We start from the raw sequence: 21,597 nt of genomic DNA, 5'->3' as shown, positions 1-21,597 counted from the left end.
TCGGAAGCAAGTGACAGCAGCGGCAGAGACAGCGGGGCTGGAGAAGGTGAGTAAAGTTTTTTAATTATTTACTCAGACACGTGTGTTTTCTCCGGCGCGTGTCACACGGAACACCTCCGTGTGGTCCGTTTGCGTTCCGTGTGACACCTGTGATGCCGGAGAAAAACGGACATGTTGACGTGTGGAGCACATGGACACACGTATGCTCCACACGTACACACGGTCCATGGCCGAACATGCACGTGAGCGCAGACCCATTGATTTTAATGGTTCTACGTGTGCCCGTGTCTTCGGTACGTGAGGAAACGGACCAGACACGTACCGGAGACACGGATGTGTGAAAGAGGCCTAAGGGATAGAATGCAGATAATTAAAAAAGGCAGAAAGCACTTGGAGTCTGGCTTTCATAGTTAAATGGTAATTTCTTCATACTTGACAAATTTTAGAAATGCTCTTCTGGAAGAACTAGAAGTGTGGCATGAGCTGAACATTTTTTCAAACCATATACCTTTCCCATTTGCAGGCTACATTTCTTTTCATGTGCCATTTCTGCCCCTGAATGAGCACTTTGCAGTCTGTGCCCTATTTCCTCCCCTCTTAAGATGCATCTTAATGATGGGGGTTAAGCTTTTAAAGTTTCACTTCCTTGAATGGCACCATTGCAGAGATATTGGGCTTCTCCCTTCCAGGATGCAGATGAAGCCTATGTTGGATGAGCAGCCCAAGAATTTTCTCATAGACTTATCTACGATACAAAAAAATGCGTGTGTGTGTATAAAAAAAATTAAAAAATGCAGAAATGTTTAAAAAATTACTTCAAGACAGTGTGTCATCCCCAAAATGGCAATTAAGCTGTCTTAACATTTATATAGCGTACATAGGTCTTATTTAATTCAAACTAGGAAAATATAGGTAAATGTAATATTTAATTAAAAAATCAACTTTTTGATATGAAAATGAGGGCTCTTCGGTGCACTCTTGGTGTGGCCTATGCCTAGGTGCACCGTCACTCCCTCGTATTTGCATAATAAAGCCAGTACCTTACATTGGGTGACTTGTCAATAACGCCCAGATCATCTGTGTTTCCCATTTGCGCCTTTGCCGTGACACTGATTACGGGGCCGTGCTCATAGTATCAGTACAGGCATGCACACAACAGCTTCAAACACGCTCTGTTTTCTGGCTTCTTGGATGAGACATCAAAGCGTGCCCGTAACTATTATCCCATGTCAGTGCGCAGACAGGAGACTCAGCATTTGTGCTGGGCGTAAGAAACTAGTCAATCAATGTTTTGTCCCGACTACATTATGGAAATAGGAAGGTGTGATGGTGCACCAAAGCATAGATCCACACCAAGGGTGTACCAAAGCATAGATCCACACCAAGGATGTACCAAAGCATAGGCCACACCAAGGGTGCACCAAAGCATAGTTCCACACCAAGGGTGTACCAAAGCATAGATCCAGACCAAGGGTGTACCAAAGCATAGATCTACACCAAGGGTGCACCAAAGCATTGCCACGCCAAGGGTGCACCAAAGCATAGGCCATGCCAAGGGTGCACCAGAATGTTATTATTTCCTTATCAAATTAATGTTAATTTTCATTAATTATTAAGATAACCTATACTTGAGTACGATTTACGGTACATAGGGACTAGGTGCCCCTTATAAATGTTTAGGTGGCTTTATTGCCATTTTGGGGGTAACAGACTCCCTTAAGGCCACCTCAGGTAACGGTGCACTGCAATTCAGCCGTCACGGCCAGCACAGTTGTCTGTGGACCATGTTGCAGGGCTTTTTTTTCGGATCTTCGTTGATTTTTAGAAATCTTCACTAAAGTTAAACATTTACACAATTAACAAATAATTGACCAGCATCTAAAAATATGAGTTTTCTTTATTTGGAATACGTTTTCTACTCTCCTGTGATACAGTATAAATACATTCTATAAATACTGACCCCAGGTGCCCCTCTGTGTCACAAAACTGTCACTTGAACCCATGGCGTCCCTCCATGTCACAAAACCCATGTCCAAAAATCATGGCAAATGGTAGAAAAGCTGAAAAGGCGTTGGATCCCATTTGGAGGAAGAAGTGGGAGGGGGAGCAAACATCTATGTGAGTATTCATATGTACAACAGTTTGTTAGTGTTCCTGCGTATGCTTATATATATGTGTGCATGTATATATCTATATTTATATATATATATTATATACATGCACACATTCACAGGTATATACTCATACATATACCCACATACATGCACAATTTGTTCTACACCCATTTACAAACATACCCAAGAAGGCAGAGGTGGGAAACTGTGTATGAAATACATATTTTTATGTAAAAATAGTATAAGGTGTCTGCTGCCACATCAATCAATGTATACATCCAACATTTTAAGATCTCTGGTACATATCAAGCTCAAAGCTCTAACTCAAAGAGTCGAAATCCAAACAGACAATATTTTGTACACATCTCGTCCCCATTCACATCTATGAATAAAAGGTAATAAAGAGAATAACAAAATAAGTCTCTTCTTAGAGTATTCACCCAAACTCAGAAAGACAGGCTATCTGACCAAACTAATATGTCTCACTGGAGCTCCCACTGAAGAAAAAGTTGGGGAATGGGAACACTTTTCTTGAGTATTAGAAAAAGAGTCAGTATACCAATCCCAAAGGTTTCATTCAGTGGTTAGACGTTTGTCACCTACACAGCTAATGACTAGATGCAGTTGTAGGACTTGAAACTCAATGATTACAAGAGAAACTGCCTAAGCTGGGAGCAGAGACCAATGATTGCAATCTTTTAAAGATGGCTGGCTTTCTACATTTGGCACTGGGAGGATTAAGGTAGTATAGAAACAGGGAACATTTCCATCCCATTCCATAGCTGGTATCGGAATTTGGCACGCATTTGGGATAACGCTGAGGGAGGTAAGAAAATTAGGTCAATGAGCATGTTTTTTTTTGTTTTAATTTGTAACCAATTGTATTTTCTTTCGGCTTTATTTGAAAACATTTTATTTTTAAAAATTTGATTTACATCGTACTTAAGCTAGTAAAGAAGACATTTCTTCTGCAGCAGATTATCTATCCTGTATTTCCAGTTTCCAAGCCAGTATAGCTTTATAGTACACCTAGATGACATTGATTTCTGGGATGGGATAAGAAAATTAGGCTTGTATCCCTCCTGCCTCTTCTTCACTCACAATCTCCTGCTCCTCCTTATACATATTCCTAGGTGCAGACCATTATCTGTAAGGTCAAATCCTTTCCTCAGCTAAGCTTCTGTAACTCTCTACGTGCCTCCACCGTGGGAAAAGCACTTTAGAAAACAAGAGCACAGAAAAAGTGTGTCTTGATGGGTCTTGGCTGAACAGACCCTTTCCATCATCATAGAAGCAGAGCCCAACATTGGTCCCCCTTCCTCTTTGGGGGTATGGAATGTGTCATTTCTGCCACTTCTCCCTTGCCTCTGACACTTTATATAGATATATTGTCCAGGCAAGGAGGAAGTGTAACATAATGGGGTGCTATACTCTAGTGGTGGAGTGTGAATGGGGGAGGCCAGTGCTGTTGAAGCCTGCGGAAAAGGTGTTGTATGGATGAAGGCTTTGCAGTCCCACCAGAGAATTTGGAATCATGGTGATGGTGTTAGGTGTCATAAGTGGAATATCGTCTGGAGAACGACGTAAAGTAAGTGTGTAGTCAGGAAGAGTAGCCATACGCAGGTTATCATGACTGGAGACTCCTCCTCCCTCACAATCAGGGTGTCCAGCATTTATCTGTAGAGAATTGAGCTCCTCAGGAGGTACAGGGCTGTGTGTTGGATCCCGCGTGGCTGAAACACGCTGTGGACTAGGCTGTCGCTGTGTGTCTTGACGACGTTTATCATTACGGTAGTACAGTGCAGCAAAAGCCAGCACATTAAGAAACAAAAGAGAGGCTCCAACTGCGATAGTAACACTAAGTTCAGTAGAATAGTCCCTTGGATCCTGTATCACAACCGGGTCCACTGGGTCCAGGTCTGGATTCCACTTGGATGCTGGACCATTAAGTGTGGGAGAAATAGCTGGTCGTTTAGTATCCCAAACCTTTGGCCGGCGGGTATGGTGTGAATTCTGGGTAGTATCAGATGGTGGCACCTTGGTGGTAGTCGAAGTATAATGAAACATATCATGTAGATTATATAGGTGTGGAACCAGGTGTTTCCAAAATGCTACTTTGGTCGCGCGGTAGTGATCACGAACACGTGGTTTTAGGCCAATGTGTAGATAACTTTGATCCCGTGGACTGTATTTAAGCCATTCCACCTCCTCAAATTTGTTTGCTTTTGTGTGGATGAACTTGGTATCTTGTGGCACAGGCTTGTTGGGGTCACTGGAAAAAAAATTAAACATGTAAGTGTTAAATCTGGTTTATAACAATCTGTCTATAAATTGTGAAGAAATAAAGCTTAACCACAGATTTTGAACCTATATAATGATTTAAAACCACTCAAAGACATGTCAGTAAGACCGCAACTAGGACCTCAACCAGTTATGGAAACCTCCAAGTGCTCTCCGGAGCCAATGCCCAATGTCTAAAAATAGCGTAAAGAAAACGTAGAGCAGTTGGACATGTTAACCTTGCCTTGGTTTTAATCCCCTTCATTCTCTTTTGTAAATCACAAATCTCTTCTCTTTTAATGATTGAAAAACTGAGGCTCCATTTGCTTACCCAGTTTTGGCAAAGTTGGTCCAGTAGGTCATGACCACAGCGCTTAACATCACGTCATTCTTGGAAAAATTGCAGGGAAACAAATCTGTTGGACCCACCATGGGGACACCAAATACATAGGCCACCTCATCTCCATGGGCTGCATCAGACCATACTGGCTTCATCAGGCTCTGGCAGTGATGATAGAAGGCATAAAAATAAGTTGGTGAGCCATATCGAGCGTGTAAATCGGCTGTTACCACAGATGGCTCCACCCACTGGTGGTCAGTGAACAATGCAACTAATGTCTTTCGACGGGTCTCGGAATTGTCTCTGTCTGCCCAATCTGTGTACATGAACTTGATAGTCTCTCGAAGTGTGTCTTTCCCCTCTGGGTATCCATACAGGTTATCCACAAAATTTGAAACTGAGTAATCAAAATCACTCCCAGACACACCATCCTCTGCATCTACTACATTCTCCACAAACTTGAGGCCTTCACCTTGGTTCACTCCCAACATTATATCATAGTTGAGAAATTCTCCTTGCTCCATCAGAATCTCAGGATCATCTGGAATGACGTCTCCATCGATAACTGGACCAAATGCTACATGATACCGAGCTGGTTGAATATCTTGCTCCACCAACTCTTTGGCATTTTTCTGGCGAAGGCAATCAACCATGTCGACAGTGTCTAGCACATTACAACCCACTTTTTCTGCAAGCAATCGTGTATATTTAACGGGCTGGTAATTAACTGCCCAGCTGGAGAGAGCTGAACCGCTCTGTATGATAGCTCTCTGGAACAGACCTGTCAAGAAAGCAGATAACCTCATGAAATAGTTTGTAGCCAACATTACACAATTACCATTCAAAGGTTGTAGAATTTCACTCTCTTAAGCTGTAAACCTCGATAATCATGTACAATCACCGAAATATTCTCAACACCATTCAGCATGCACTACTGCCTTTGAAGTGGGTGTTTCTGGTTTTCATCTCAGCATCAGACACTGCGAGGCAGAAAGACAGACACAGATAGAAGGAGATCTGCAGCCCAACTTCCTGCCCAGCTGGTCTCAGTGTGTGCCAGGGAAGAAACACAACACAAGAGGATCTTTCTAAAAAGGGGAGATGGAGAAAAATGAATGGAGTCAGAAAGGAGAGGGCTGGAAGAAAGGGAGCACAAAAGTTAAAAACGGATGATACGATATTACGTATGGCCGGAAGATTGCATTTAAATATAAACCACTAAATTACAATCCAAATGCAACATAAACTGTAAGAACTATACTTCTCTAAAGTTTAGGGAATTTCTTTCATGTAATTATCCTGTATATCCATAGAAAAATCATCATAAAAGGAGCAATGGGAAACCGTGACTTTCCTAATCTGATTAGTCTGTAGGCTGCAGGTAATAGGTTCCAAATGACCAGCTGCCATAAAATTAATGAGGCATGAGGGATATATAATTCTGCAGGTGCAGATATTTATGGAATCCCTAATAAATTTCAAGTTTCAAAGAGAAGTCACAATTATAAATATTGAAGAGAATCCATCAAGTAAAACGGGTACACTGTGTTATCACTGGTGCCTAGGGAGCCGGGAGGTTGGTACATTTGTATACCTGTCAATCTCACTTCATGCTTAATATACAGAGGTAACGGCTGCTTTACAAGAACAGTGCCAGATCAGTCCACATATGTTTGGTATTGCACCTCAACCACGTTCATGTTAATAAAGCTGAGCTGCAATGCTAGATATACCGTATTTTGCTGATTGTAAGACGCACTCTTTTCCCCCCAAAACTGGGGTTAAAATGGGGGGGGGGTGCGTCTTACAATATGGATATGGCTTACTGGGGAGGCGGTGGTGGAGCGGGGTCATAGGAGGCAGAGTCGGCGATACTGAGGGCTTGGGGGAGCAGTGGAGTGGCTCACAGGATGGAGTGTCTCGGCAGCAGGTGTACTGATCTGACTGCGGTCTTCATTGAATCACCCATGGTTGACGCAATGAACTTCAAGAAAATGGCCACGGAGGCGGCATGTGCGCAGATTGCCACAATGGACTTCAAGAGAATGGCCTATCTGCACACGTACACGTCCGCTGACATTTTCTTGAAGTCCATCTCGTCAACCGTGGGCGATTCAATGGAGCCCGCAGTCAGATCTATGGCACCCACTGCTAAGACACCCCGTCCTGTGACCCTCCTGAGTTGCTCCACTGCAGTGACAACCCAGCAGGTCAATGACGCCCACCACCATGACATCTCCGCAGCCAGCCAGCAGATCAATGGCGCCCACCACGGCGACACCCCTGAGGCCGCAGTATCGCCAACCCTCCTGAGTCGCAACACGCCTCCTCTGAGCCCGCAGCATGGCTGACCCTGCCACCTATAATCTTCCTGAGCTGCTCCACCCCCACCGCACAGCCCTAGTGAGCATTTGGATTAAAACGCACTAGATAAGACGGACCCTCATTTTAACATTACAAATTATTTTTTCCTATTTTCCTCCTCTAAATTTGGGGTGCATCTTATAATCCAGTGCATCTTATAAAACGAAAAATACGGTAACTCACAGCCATGAATGGCACTGTTACTACAAGGTAGGTAGCAACCATATTATTCTAATCCTGATCAAGAACTTTAAGGCCATGGGGACAGGAAAAAAGTAAGACAGAATGGAAGAAGAATGAAAGCAATGTAACAATGAAAGAAAAACATAAGGATTTTCAGGGTGATGAACTTAGAATGATACAGAAAATATAAGGGTGCTCATTTTATCAGTCATTTCAGTACCTTTACAGTTGGCCCAAACAGAGGCATCTGGTGATGGAATCATGGATAAATGTCAGGTGATCCAAAGACCTTCAATTTTGTGGAACAGACATACAGACATGGAGTTACACCGTGTAATCATGAAACAATGGTAACGTGTGATGGCTACTGGATGGTGTTCATGGAGGAACTACAGACACAGATATAAATTATTCAACTAAGAAGTTATCACATCCTTCTATAATGTCAGGACATCACTGCAAATTCAATATACCTTCAGAGTGATGAGAAAGAGTGAGGAGACTGACACAAGAGGCTCCAATGCCAGAGCCAAACACCGTGATTCTGCGAGGGTCACCTCCAAAAAATGCCACATTCTCGCTCACCCAACGAAGAGCCTGAATTTGATCAAGAAGTCCATAATTTCCTTTAGCTGCTTGATCTCCAGTGCTTAAGAATCCTGTGGAGATGAATATATAGCAGTTACAGTTTTGCCAATATGCAGTAAAAACAGTGAGTGATATATGTAATATGTGGATCTGATTTTTACAAACATCATTTAGCTATATCTGACAGATTCTTCATATCTCAGAAATTTTTGCAACAAATCTGTGAGGATACATTAAAGAACCTATCACCAGGATTACGAATGTTAAAATAAAGTTAAGACGATAATGGCAATGGCGTTGTTATACTGATCCTATAGATACCGCCAGTGAAGAAATCCTCATCCTGCTTGTTGTTTAATCATCATTAGAAGTTTTGATCTCCTAAGCTTTCGGTGCATTGGGGCAGGACTGTGAGGCTGGACTGTGGGGAGGGTCTTTGGCTCTACCCTGGCACCGATGCCGTTCTAGTCGCGGGCGGCACTTGTGCAGAATGATCTCCCGGCAGGCTTCAGGAAAACAGTGTCGTTGCATTAACCGATTTAGATTTTGGCTCAATGCTGAGTCAAGAACTCAATCTGTGCATGCACCGCCATCGGCGTCACCTTGCTAAGTACTACCATGAGGTCAATCTGTACATACACCTACACTGGTGCCATTTTTCTGAAGTCTGTCAGGAGAGTAATCTGCAAAAACGCCTCCTGTGGTAACTTAGGACAGCACAAATTATAAAATGAGGAAGAAGATACAGACACCAGAGGCAGCAAAGGGGCCAGGGCAGAGCTGAAGATGCAATGCACTGAAAGCTTATTACACTTAACCTTCAAATGCTGATTAAACAACAACCATTTATTAACTGAAGGCAACTATTGATTCAATATAACAACACCATTATGGTCATACCTTTACTTTTAATCTGCAAAATCCTGATGACAGATTCTGTGGGTAGTAAGTTTATGGGACTAACAAATAGAGGTGAGCACTATTTTCCAGAAAGTGCTACAAAAATCAAAAGAAAGCACTTCTTAAGGCAACGCTATTAATTTGAAATGTGGGTGGGTTTGGATATCTATCTCAATCTCTTCTCTTCTCCATTCTGATATGTAAAGGACACAACACCTTGATCAGCTGTCAACAGAAGCCGCCACTGGCAGCCATCTCCCAGGATCCACTCTGGTCCGCAGTTAGGCTGGGTGCTCAATATCAGGGTTCACAGTGTTTTGGACGCAGCGTGTTTTCGCTGTGTCCATAACGTTACATTGTACAGAACAAGCACAGTGGATGGGATTTCTAAAAATCCCATGCACACTGTGTTTGTTTTTCCCACAGCGTAAACTGACCTGCGGTGCGGATTCCCGAGCAACAGCATATCAATTTATTGCTGCGGAGCCGCGAGTGTTCTCTGCAGGGAGAACAGAGAAAAAGTCTGTAGCTGTCATATCACTGATCGTGGGCATGGGCCGCTGCAGTCTCCCACGGAGAGCACTCATGGCCCCGCTGAGAGGACATGCTGCGTCCAGGATATAGCATGTTCGAATCGTGGGCACGTACCCTTAGAAAAAGATGAAAACTTGTAAACACGAGGGTTTATTTAGCCACACTACATCCTCGCAATAGAATATATTCTTCACCTTTAATTAAAATAGTCTGCTTAATTACAGTCGGTTGATGCAATTCAGGGCTGTACACACCCCTTCATCAGGACCATTTATCATTTATATAATAAAAATCATTTATTAAAAGCTACACTAAAATGGCACACCACCATGACGATCAACTGGATGTCAAACCACACCAAAAATCTAGAGAAAATTAATAAATAAAATAAGTATTCATAAAATACAAATATCTTACTGATGAAATACATTTGTCCTGCAGGTATTACCCAAGTACTATAGTTAGGTGCCATCCCGGAAACCTCAGAATATGTAAAAGCAATATTAAATGGTTAGAAAAGGGTAATAATAGATTACTTTGGGCAACTGCTACTAAAAAAAGGCCACCAATGAATGGATGGAGATGCTGTGAATGCTATACCAGTGCATGCAAACTTAAACCAAAGACATCTCTGTCATAGCAAACTACATTAAACAGCAGCTACAGAAGCCCACGACTGTGAAGGAGCTTAAGGAGTGCGATCACTGCTGCTGTCGAGAGATGTGTGGTAGCTTCTAAGCTTGTTCAGAGGGCTACATAGGGTCAATATTATCTTCTAAACAATGCTAAGAAAACTGTTTGTTTGCTCTCAGTGAGAGAAACAAAAATATAATTTTGTAGTTGTGATACCTTTTAATGGCTAACTAAAATAAAATAAAATGGTGTTTCAAAGCAAGCTTTCGAGACATCTCAGGTCCCTTCTTCAGGCATGGTATTACAAAATATCTGAAGAAACACTCATATATACACAAACAGAGCAGAGGGATGGCATAATAAAAGGACATTGAAATAAACAAACACTGAGCTTAAGGTACCGTCACACTAAGCAACATCGCTAGCAACATCGCTGCTGAGGCACAACTTGCTAGCGATGTTGCTGTGTGTGACATCCAGCAACAACCTGGCCCCTGCTGTGAGGTCGTTGGTTGTTGCTGAATGTCCTGGACCATTTTTTAGTTGTTTCTCTCCCGCTGTGAAGCACACATCGCTGTGTGTGACAGCGACAGAGCAACAACTAAATGTGCAGTGAGCCGGCTTCTGCGGACGCTGGTAACCACGGTAAACATCGGGTAACCAAGAAGCCCTTTCCTTGGTTACCCGATATTTACCTTCGTTACCAGCGTCCGCCGCTCTCAGCTGTCAGTGCCTGCTCCCTGCACATGTAGCTGGAGTACACATCGGGTAATTAACCCGATGTGTACTGTGGCTAGGAGTGCAGGGAACAGGGAGCCGACACTGGCAGTGTGAGAGTGGCGGACGCTGGTAACGAAGGTAAATATCGGGTAACCAAGGGAAGGGCTTCTTGGTTACCCGATGTTTACCGTGGTTACCAGCGTCCGCAGAAGCCGGCTCCCTGCTGCCTGCACACGTAGCAGAGTACACATCGGGTAATTAACCCAATGTGTACTGTGGCTAGGTGTGCAGGGAGCCAGTGCTAAGCGGTGTGCGCTGGTAACCAAGGTAAATATCGGGTTGGTTACCCGATATTTACCTTAGTTACCAAGCGCAGCATGCTTCCACATGTAGCGACGCTCCAGCGATCCCTGCCAGGTCAGGTTGCTGGTGGGATCACTGGAGCATCGCTTAAGGTCCAGTCACACTAAGCAACTTACCAGCGATCCCAACAACGATAGGGATCGCTGGTAAGTTGCTAGGAGGTTGCTGGTGAGATGTCACACTGCGACGCTCCAGTGATCCCACCAGCAACCTGACCTGGCAGGGATCGCTGGAGCGTGGCTACACGAGTTGCTGGTGAGCTCACCAGCAACCAGTGACCAGCCCCCAGTCTCCTAGTTACAGCACACATCAGGTTAATTAACCCGATGTGTGCTGCAGCTAAATGTGCACAGAGCAGGGAGCAGCGCACACTGCTTAGTGCTGGCTCCTTGCTCTCCTAGTTACAGCACACATCGGGTTAATTACCTGATGTGTGCTGCAGCTACATGTGCACAGAGCAGGAGCCGGCACTGACAGTGAGAGCGGAGGAGGCTGGTATCAAAGGTAAATATCGGGTAACCAAGGACAGGGCTTCTTGGTTACCCGATGTTTACATTGGTTACCAGCCTCAGCAGAAGCTGGCTCCCTGCTCACTGCACATTAGTTGTTGCTGTCTCGCTGTCACACACAGCGATCTGTGCTTCACAGCGGGACAGCAACAACTAAAAAATGGCCCAGGACATTCAGCAACAACCAACGACCTCACAGCAGGGGCCAGGTTGTTGCTGGATGTCACACACAGCAACATCGCTAGCAACGTCACAAAAGTTGTTCGTTACCAGCGATGTTGCTAGCGATGTTGCTTAGTGTGACGGGGCCTTTAGTGTGACATCTCACCAGCAACCTCCTAGCCACTTATCAGCGTTCCCTATCAGGTTGTATCGTTGTTGGGATCACTGGTAAGTTGTTTAGTGTGATTGGGCCTTTAGAAAGTGAATCATTAATTAGCTTTGATTAGTGGTGTGAAAGGTTTATTGTCCCAATATCCATGTAGGATCAGAGGCATGGTGCCCTAGCAGTCTCTGGAGCAGACTACTCAGATTTTGTAGTGAGTCCTAAATCCTCCTGAAAAGTTAAGTCTTGTGTCCTTCTTCTGAAGAAAACTGTGACACCCTGGTCTTATCTTATATTCTGGTAAGAATATAAATGTAACTTATTAATCAATGAATACATAATATATGTTCTCTCTGTATTGAAGGGCCGATGCCCAGTCACATATAATCCTGGTGGTGCGCTATTTCAGAGTAGTTTTAATATGTAAATGTTTCTTATTGCCATATTATTTATATGATAAAACACCCTGAAATGTGTCTATCAACAAAGAAATTGTTGAAATAAAGAAGTTTGTGATGTTTCAATTAGTTTGAGGAATTGTGGCCAAATAAACTCTCATTTCACAAGAATATATCGTGAGCACTATAATCTGGCATCTCTTGTAATCCCATAGATTTTAAAGGGAACCTGTCAGGTCCAATATTCACCCAGAACCACAAGCAGTTCTGGGTGCATATTGCTAATCTCTGCCTAACCGTCCCTGTATCTAGTACCATAGATAAAGGGATCTTTAGAAAAAGTATTTCTAAAGATCCTATATGATATGCTAATGAGCGCAAGGACTAGTCACAAGGGTGTTAGTTCCTGCGCTCATTCAGCCTTCTTAGCATTATAGCACGCCCGCAGGGGTGTGGTAACATGATATTCAATGCCCATTGCCCAGCGTCATTGGCGGTGATGAGTGTACCTGTGTCTGTTGTCACCGTATCAGACGCCAGGTACTGCGCATGAACAGAAGTCCTGGCACATCCTATCATGTGAACTAGACCTCTCTGAAGCCGGGATGCATACACTGGCATCATAGTGCACATGACTGGAAGTGCTGGGATTTCTGATCATGCGCACTGGACGGAGTCTGATGTGGTGACAATGGACACAGGTACGTGCATCATCGCTGACGACGATGAGCAATGGGCATTGAATAGGATGTTAGCAAACCCTTGTGCAACTAACGCCCTTGAGACTAGTCCCTGCGCTCATTAGAGTATCATTAAGGATCTTTATAAATACCTTTTCTAAAGATCTCTTTGTCTATGCTACTAGATACAGGGACGGTTAGGCAGGGATTAGCAATATGCACCCAGAACTGCTCATGGTTCAAGGAGCATAATGCACCTGACAGGTTCTCTTTAAAAGGAGTGCCACTGTGCATGTTTACCTGTTGATCCAGTCACAATGGATACACAGGACCCCTGTTTTTTCCAATGGTGAAGTCCCCATCAGTTGAAGCTCGACAATCAGCCATTTATCACCTATTCTGTAGATAGGTAATAACTTGTGATTCTGGCAACTCTTCTGGGCTCCTGCTGTGTAGTCAAGATTTATCCAGTGATCACAGGGACTATTAAAGTAAGGGTACCTTCACACTTAGCGATGCAGCAGCGATCCCACCAGCGATCTGACCTGGTCAGGATCGCTGCTGCATCGCTACATGGTCGCTGGTGAGCTGTCAAACAGGCAGATCTCACCAGCGACCAGTGAACAGCCCCCAGCGACGTGCAAGCGACGCTGCGCTTGCACGGAGCCGTCGTCTGGAAGCTGCGGAGACTGGTAACTAAGGTAAACATCGGGTATGGTTACCCGATGTTTACATTAGTTACCAGCGCACACCGCTTAGCTGTGTGTGCAGGGAGCAGGGAGCCGCGCACACTGAGCGCTGGCTCCTTGCTCTCCTAGCTGCTGTACACATCGGGTTAATTAACCCGATGTGTACAGCAGCTACATGTGCAGAGAGCCGGAGCCGGCAGCACAGGCAGCGTGAGAGCTGCAGAGGCTGGTAACTAAGGTAAATATCGGGTAACCACCTTGGTTACCCGATGTTTATCTTGGTTACAAGCTTACCTCAGCTGTCAGACGCCGGCTCCTGCTCCCTGCTCGCTTCATTTGTCGCTCTCTCGCTGTCACACACAGCGATCTGTGTGTCACAGTGGGAGAGCGCCTTTGAAGAAAACGAACCAGGGCTGTGTGTAACGAGCAGCGATCTCGCAGCAGGGGCCAGATCGCTGCTCATTGTCACACACAGCGAGATCGCTAATGAGGTCACTGCTGCGTCACATAAAGCGTGACTCAGCAGCGATCTCGTCAGTGAGCTCGCTGTGTGTGAAGCACCCCTAAGTATTGTAGTGTAATAAGCAATCAGGAAGGCAGAGATAGCAATAAACCATATCTGCTTTCTCTATGGGGAGTCCTGCTGTCTAAGACATCTGCCTCTTCATTTCTGCAGCTGCAGACTCCTCTGGTAGTTGGGAAATTGTTCAAGAAATGGTGACATACACAATTTTTGATGAAAAATAAGAAATGCTAGATGGAATATAAACATATAGCCCCATTTGGGAAGCACAGAATTGCTACATTGGTAGCCTGAAGGCAGTATGAGCCGTCATTACTTTTGCAGCAGGGTATCCAGGATAAAACACATAATTAGAAGTTGCGCTCTGTATGGCAAGCCTTTTGCTGTACATTACAGATTACTAACTTGACACCAGGGCACCTAACAAGTTGAATAAATAATAAAAAAAAAAAACAACCTCGTAATTTTGAAAAAAAAACAAAACAGAAAGCTGTAATGAAAAAGCTGGGAGGGGGTAGTAAATTAATGAAATGAGCTCCCCATTACTAACTCATAATTTTAATATTAAGTGCTTCAGGAAGCCCATTATCTTTGATGGTGCCCTGAGGATGACAAATAAATGGACTTATTAATTACTGTATTTTATTCAACAATTACATATGCATAAAGCTATAGGCATAATTGGAAAGAAGGTACAGAGAAGGTAAAAAAAAGATACCGAGATGGAATGAAGATGAGATAAATAAATGTTAAAAACGGTTACCAACCCAGAACTCCCACACGATAGTTTAAGGTGATGGCGATCACATTGCCATAGCTGGCCAGTACACTTGCATCAATCATATTTCCACTGCCCTCCATGTAGGATCCTCCGTGGATGTATACCATGACTGGTTTGGCGCCCGTGTCCCGGATATCTGTAAAGGGAGAAATAAAAATAATGGAGCATGAACAAGTTCCCGAGTTACTACAAAATATCTCCTAGGTTAGCTGACACTTTCATACCAACAACCAAGGAATAATCAAGGAGCCTCAGTTCACGTACATTAGACAAAACAGAAAGGGGAATGTAGTAGAGACCACCAAGTGAACACACACCGGGAATAGCCCCCTGTAGCTCTACCATCACCTTCCACAGCACTGAATGCAGAAGCAGAAAAGCATGCACTTCATGCCGAAGACTAAACAAGCACTTTCCCAGGACTGTGACCGTGAGATATCACCACTGGGAGACTGACAGCAGCTTATGGGAATAGGCACAGTCCTGTGAAAGAAGATCACAAGGTTGTAAAATGAATTCCCAGCAAAAAAAAAAACAAAACATGGCACTGCCCTATTTACAGGAGAAAGTCATGGACATCAAGCAAAGTATATGGATATATTAACACGAAGAGACAAGAGAAAAGCACTTTTCTGCAGCAGGCGAATGTGTCGCCTCAGCTCAATCTAAAGAAGGTATATGTAATGTTTAAAGAAAGGAGTAGAGAGGGTTAAATACAGTAATGACAAGTAACCCAAAATGTAATAATCCTACTCCTCACTGACGGGGATTGCAAACCAAAAATAATGATTTGGAATCAGCAATGAATGCAAAGAAAAGAAAAGGTGAGGATCATGGGTTTCATTTACTGTCTATCTGTGGACCTACTCATCGCCAGCTCTGCAAACAGAATGCTGCATCCCCTGTATCCACACGAGACCCCCTTTCTGCCTTCCACCCAGCGCATTGGCCATTGTAAACTATGCTTCAGTGCTCTAACTGGCACGTTAATAACCCTGAAGCTTACCAAGGAAAGGAACATTCCTAAATGGACCAGAAAAAAACGCTAGAAAGAACAGGTGCAAATCTGACTTGACAAATGGACTCAGTAAAAATAGAAACTGGGAGTCATGGAGGAATTGGGGAAGATGTGAGATTTAAGAGATGAGCAGTGCATCAAAGTACATGAATACCCTGTTGACATATTTTTCTAATGGATGGAAGGAGGGAAGGAGTGATGGAAGGAAGGTATGAGGATGACAAGTTCCATGCATCAGCCTCAGCCAGCAAATACCTCCTTCCTCGTCTTCGTCATTATCCGATACCTCTTCCCCCTGTTTCTTAGCGCTGGGTCCTGAGCAGAGCAGGAGACCGAGCCGAACAAATAGAAACAAACAAGAGAATTCAAGAGATAACAGGTCTAGAGCGTAAAGAATATGAGCTCTTACCCTGGGGTGGAGGACAGCTCTCGGAACGAGGGGTTCATTGACATAGAAAGGTCAGACTATAACACTGCAATACTCTGGGTTCTGCACAAAACTACAAAATGGCATTTTTTTGGGGACAGGTCAATAGTTTTAAGGATATCAAGTAATTACTTTTACAACTTGATGTCTTTAAAACAGATTGTTCAACATAGTGTAAAAAAGGTGGAACGTGCTGACTCCTGGCTATGTGACATGGCTTCTATCTGAAGTGTACAATATCTCTGATGTGCAAAATTCCCAAAAACAGTTATTTTAGAAATATCTTACTTGAATTTAATAAGATCATAAATCAGACATGGCAAAGAAAGAAAAAAAGTAGTAATGTGGCATTCTTTATCCGAAAAGGGCATGGGATCACTTTTCTGACTAAGGAGTAATATGGAAAGGGTTCTCTACATACGTGTGTATTGGATGCTACAGAGGTAAAGAAAATGATTGTGTTGTGTGTTACTCGTATAGTAATATTTTTTTATATGTAACACACCTAAACCCTGTTAAAAAATCAATAATGTAAATGAAAATGCAATTGTTCACTTTGACAGATCTGTATACATTTATATACACTATATGGACAAAACTATTGGTGCATGTGCACATTACACCTAACCGAGCTTTTACGATATCCCTGTCTAAATCCATAGGCATTCATATTGAGTCGTTCCACTTCCCTTTGCGGCTATTACAGCTTCTACTTTTATGAGAAGTTTTTTTTACAAGATTTTGGAGTGTGTGAGAATTTTTAGGATGAGAGGTCTGACTTCCAATCTTCAATCCCAATGGTGGTCTATGGGGTTGAGGTCAGGGCTCTGTGTGGCCAGGTAAGGTCAACCATGACTTTATGGACTTGGCTTTGTGCACTAGGACACAGTCATGGTGAACAGAAAAGGACCTACCCTATACTGATAGCATAAAGTTGGAAACAATTATCCAAAATGTTTTGGCATGCTGAAGGACTAAGAATCCCTTTCTCTGGAACTAAGAGGCCTAGGCTGATCCCTGAAAAAGATTCCCACAGCATTGTCCCTCCTCCACCAGACTGTACAACTGGGACAATGCTGTCAGACAGGTAATGTTCACCTGGCATCTGTCAAACCCAGACTCGTCCATCAGGCTGCCAGATAGAGAAATTTAATTTGTCCCTCCCTAGAACACGTTTTCACTGTTCCAGAGTCCATTGGCAATGTGCTTTATTGCACTCCACCTGACTATTGGTTTTGTGCTTAGTGATGTAAGACTTGCACACAGGTGCCATGGAAAACCAATCCATGAAGCTCCTGGCACACAGGTTGTGTGCGGTTGTCAGAGGAGGTTTGGGCTCTGCAGTTATTGAGTCAGCAGGGTGTTGGAGACTTTCATCCACCATGAGCCTCAGCACTCAGAGACCCTGCCTTGTAAAATTTCGCGGTCAGCCACTTTATGGTGGAGTTCCTGTGATTCCTAAATACTTTCACTCACAACTGATCATGAATTATTTAGGCAGGAAGAAATTTCAAGAACTGAATTTTTGAAATGGTGGACCCCTATAAGAGTAACTAGAGTACCACACTCAGGGAGCTCTTTAGAAAAAGCCATTGCCAGACTGCATATCGATGGGATGCATTTTATATACCCGTGGGAAAGAGACTCAATGAAACACCCAAATTAAATTAATAAGTCGTGTGTCCAATACTTCTGTCCATATAAAGTATGTGTAGATCCTCCAGGAGCTGTGCACCGTCTTTGGCTATGTCAGCCATAGTGGCCTGCCTAAGCTAGATTTTGCATGCTACATGTGTTGGGTACTCAAGAAGCATTTATAGAAGGTGAGGCAATGGCAGGTTGGTTTTTAGACAGAATTACATGGTCAATCTTTTGCATATTGTAAGGCCGGATGTCATGAATTGTGTCATACTACACAAGCCACTTTATATAATGCTTATCATACAGGTGTGTATTTATGTGGCTGTTCTCACATAAAATGCGTGTCTAATGTAGAAAATGACATTACTGGAAGGACATAAAAGTGTAGTCACTTCATGTACTGGATCTGGGCATATAAAGGGAACATAAACAAGAAGTGCTACCGTATATGACCCCAGTTATTAAAACCATACCCACATGAATCTTGTACTTAAGAAATAGAAGAACCTACAACAGTAAGTGGCACTAAAATGACGTTTGGGAATGGCAATATCTCCAACCTAAATTTTTTTTTACATTTTTGAAGGTTTTTTTGTACAATTTAATAAAAATGTGAATGTTAAAACATGAAGAAACAATAAGTGCTTCTCCTGGAAATCTTCTAGTGGGTCCTGCTAGTCCTGCCATGATGACATCAAATCCATCGGTCATTAGGTCACTGCAGGCAGTTATTGGCCCCAACGGTGATGTTTCATATGTAACCACTGAGGCCAGTGATTGGCTGCAGTGGTGAAGCAATAGACAGGACATCACTGCAGGAATGGCGGGGACCACTGAAGCAACACAGCGGAGCAAGTAATTATCATTTCTTTAACACTTCCTCCTCTAGGGCACTTTTTTTTTAATCCTGGAAAACTCCTTCAAATTAACAACTTTCGCTCTTAAGTAGTGAAAACCGCCAAGAATAGCATCTCAGTGAATAACACAGGATTTTTCATAGTAATGACAAATTTTATATAAGATCGGAAATATACTTGTCATAGATATTTATAGCTGAAGGGCACCCATCAGTAGGGTGCCTGGAAATGTACTCTATGTACTTCCTTGTGGATAATAGATTCATCTCCAACAAAAAACTACAGGTTCAACATACAGACAAGCAAACAAAAGACACACAAAAACAAACACATATTTACATCTTATTACTACACTTTAGTCAAAGAATGATGAAAACACCTATGTTGGCCTCAGTGGTCTAACCACACAACATGGGCCATGTGGGGGCCACATACAGAAAGGTCTATGTCCAGTAAACACAAATCTTTCTTTTGAGAAGGGAGGACAGGTGTTTCGCTTGTCATGTGCCATCAACAAAATCTATGAGATGTAGTTGGTGGTACAAGGCAGTGAAGACACAATATATTAGTTATTACTATGACTTGTAGTTTTAAAGTTATAAAACTTTTTGTTTTGGCTACTGCTTCAAGCAAATTGTGACACATTCAGTATTGAATACTGTGAATTTATGCTTGGTGAATGAACATTAGGTGATCCAAGGATGGGACACAATGCTGCCGTCAGGATAATGCTCTTCCCAACCATACTGAACAAATGAGCAACTCTTATTGCTCCCTGATGGAGGCGCTATCTCCAAAAATTGTGTTTTGTCCATGTATGTGGGGTTTTTAATATATTGTGGTGTGCCTTCCTGTATAAATAATTTTGACTTTTTCCTTCTCTACTTTATTTAAACCTTGTTTTCGGTCATTGAATACATGGCTGTGCCCTTGTGTTGAGCCATCAAGCCATTCTGGCTGAAAAGGGAAAGATGACTGACACTGCTCTAAATTATATAAAGTGATATTAAAAGAGGGCCAGTGACCAAGTCAAAAGTGGCCATTGTTTGCCCTTACCTGATTCCCGCTGCTTCCCTGAGTTTTCTTATATCAATCACACAGTTCCAGAGATCTGAGCCTTCTTATTTGGTGCAATTTTGGGGGGTATTTGCCAAGGGAGGGTAGCTCACAGGGTAATTATGCAAAGCAGCAGAGAATCCGGTGAGCCAATTAGCACTAAAAGAGTGCCCATACCTCTGGTGGACTAAAAAAAAAAGAAAAGCATAAAATACTCAAGGAAGCAGCAGAAATAAAATAAGGGCATAAATTGTCCACTTTTGATTTGGTGACAGGCCGTAATCAAATGAAACATCACAAAACATTAAACAAATCTACAAAGACCTCCGTAAACAGTCACTAACGGGCATAAATACATCTACAAAGACCTCCTGTTATCCCACAATATTCTTAAAGTGACTGCGTTACCAGATTTTAGAACACAAACAGCACACGTTATTTACATCTTTCAGGCTGTATGTGGCTTGTCTATTTACTTTTAAAATCCTCAGTCTCCGTCCACCCGTCCTGATGAACAGCGCTTCAATGTCCATCTAACTTGTTTCTGCTTAAAGGGATCTCCAACATCCTATCCTAATATGTAGTAAGTGTAATAATAATAATAATAATATTAGCAAATACCTCCAATTCGAAATGTAGTATAGTTCTTCTGATTCACTATAAGCTCACCTCATGTGCAGGACCTTAGGTATCCATGGTTAAGACCACAGATAGTCACAGTAAGTTAGTTGCTTGTTGTCATAATCATGGACACCTAAGGATAGGATCTTGGAGTTGGGAATACCCCTTTAAGTCTTAAAGGGAACCTGCCACTAGTTTTATGGCCTATAAGCTGCGGCCACCACCAGTGGGCTCTTATATACAGCATTCTAACATGCTGTATATAAGACCGCAGGCCGCTGTGAGAACATAAAAAACACTTTATAATACTCACCTAAACCGGTCGCTGCGGTGCTGGTTGGCCCGGTGGGCGTCACTGTTCTCCGGGACCGGCACCTCCTGTCTCGGCCATCTTGCTCCTCCGTCTTCTGAAGTCTGTGTGCATGTCGCGTCCACGTCATACACACTCGCCGGCACTGAGGTTCTGCACAGTGCAAGCAGCAGTCAGTCAGTCAAGCAGGGTGGCTGAAGGATGAATACATTTGGACTTGTATGATCACTCTTACTATACAAATGGACTCATAAAATTGTTCATTTTAATATGAGGACAAATACAACCATTCCAATGGCTATTTTCAAAGTATTTTTACTAGCAAAGTAAATACACAAGCCTCATAACATGTAAGAGATCTATGTAATAAGATATGGAGAATCTGTTGTGAAATCTGGTGATAGATCACTTTTGAACTATAAATCAATCCTTTTAAAAATTAAACTAAATATGGAGATGATAAAAAACACTTGCCTATGAATCTGGCTGTGAACGTTTCCACAAACATGTGAAAAAATGGTTTATCAAAAGGGGTATGGTAAAGCAAATGGAGCAGTAGAAACAGAATTCTAGTGCCCCAGAGGCAGAGACAAACCAGCCAACGTCTCTGTCACCACTCCCCAAATCTACTGATTCAATAGTCTGACCCCAGGAAAAGGAAGAAACAAAATATTTTTACATGCTTGATCGCAACCTGATTTTAAAGAAGACTATCAAGAGGGGGATAGAATTTGTATGCCTCC

The 21,597-nt window shown here is 42.9% G+C and overlaps 1 protein-coding gene across 8 annotated transcripts in view; it reads right to left on the bottom strand.

Annotated features, from left to right (window-relative positions):
• Positions 1-1,879: 1,879 nt before the first annotated feature.
• NLGN3 (neuroligin 3) overlaps positions 1,880-21,597 on the bottom strand; it is a 251,437-nt gene continuing 231,719 nt past the window's right edge. For 7 of the 8 annotated variants that reach the window (XM_075323977.1, XM_075323970.1, XM_075323975.1 and 4 more), the window contains 5 exons: positions 16,198-16,257; positions 14,911-15,060; positions 7,755-7,940; positions 4,726-5,515; positions 1,880-4,386 (listed from right to left, as the gene is read on the bottom strand). In XM_075323977.1, the coding sequence (XP_075180092.1) occupies positions 3,540-4,386; positions 4,726-5,515; positions 7,755-7,940; positions 14,911-15,031 (1,944 nt within the window). In that variant the 5' untranslated portion in view covers positions 15,032-15,060; positions 16,198-16,257 and the 3' untranslated portion in view covers positions 1,880-3,539. The remainder of the gene's footprint in view (positions 4,387-4,725; positions 5,516-7,754; positions 7,941-14,910; positions 15,061-16,197; positions 16,258-21,597) is intronic. The other variant, XM_075323976.1, reaches the window with a different exon arrangement.

This window comes from Anomaloglossus baeobatrachus, chromosome 9 (assembly GCF_048569485.1).
Source record: "Anomaloglossus baeobatrachus isolate aAnoBae1 chromosome 9, aAnoBae1.hap1, whole genome shotgun sequence".
Classification (NCBI taxonomy): domain Eukaryota; kingdom Metazoa; phylum Chordata; class Amphibia; order Anura; family Aromobatidae; genus Anomaloglossus; species Anomaloglossus baeobatrachus.
This window is presented reverse-complemented; position numbering and strand designations above follow the sequence as displayed.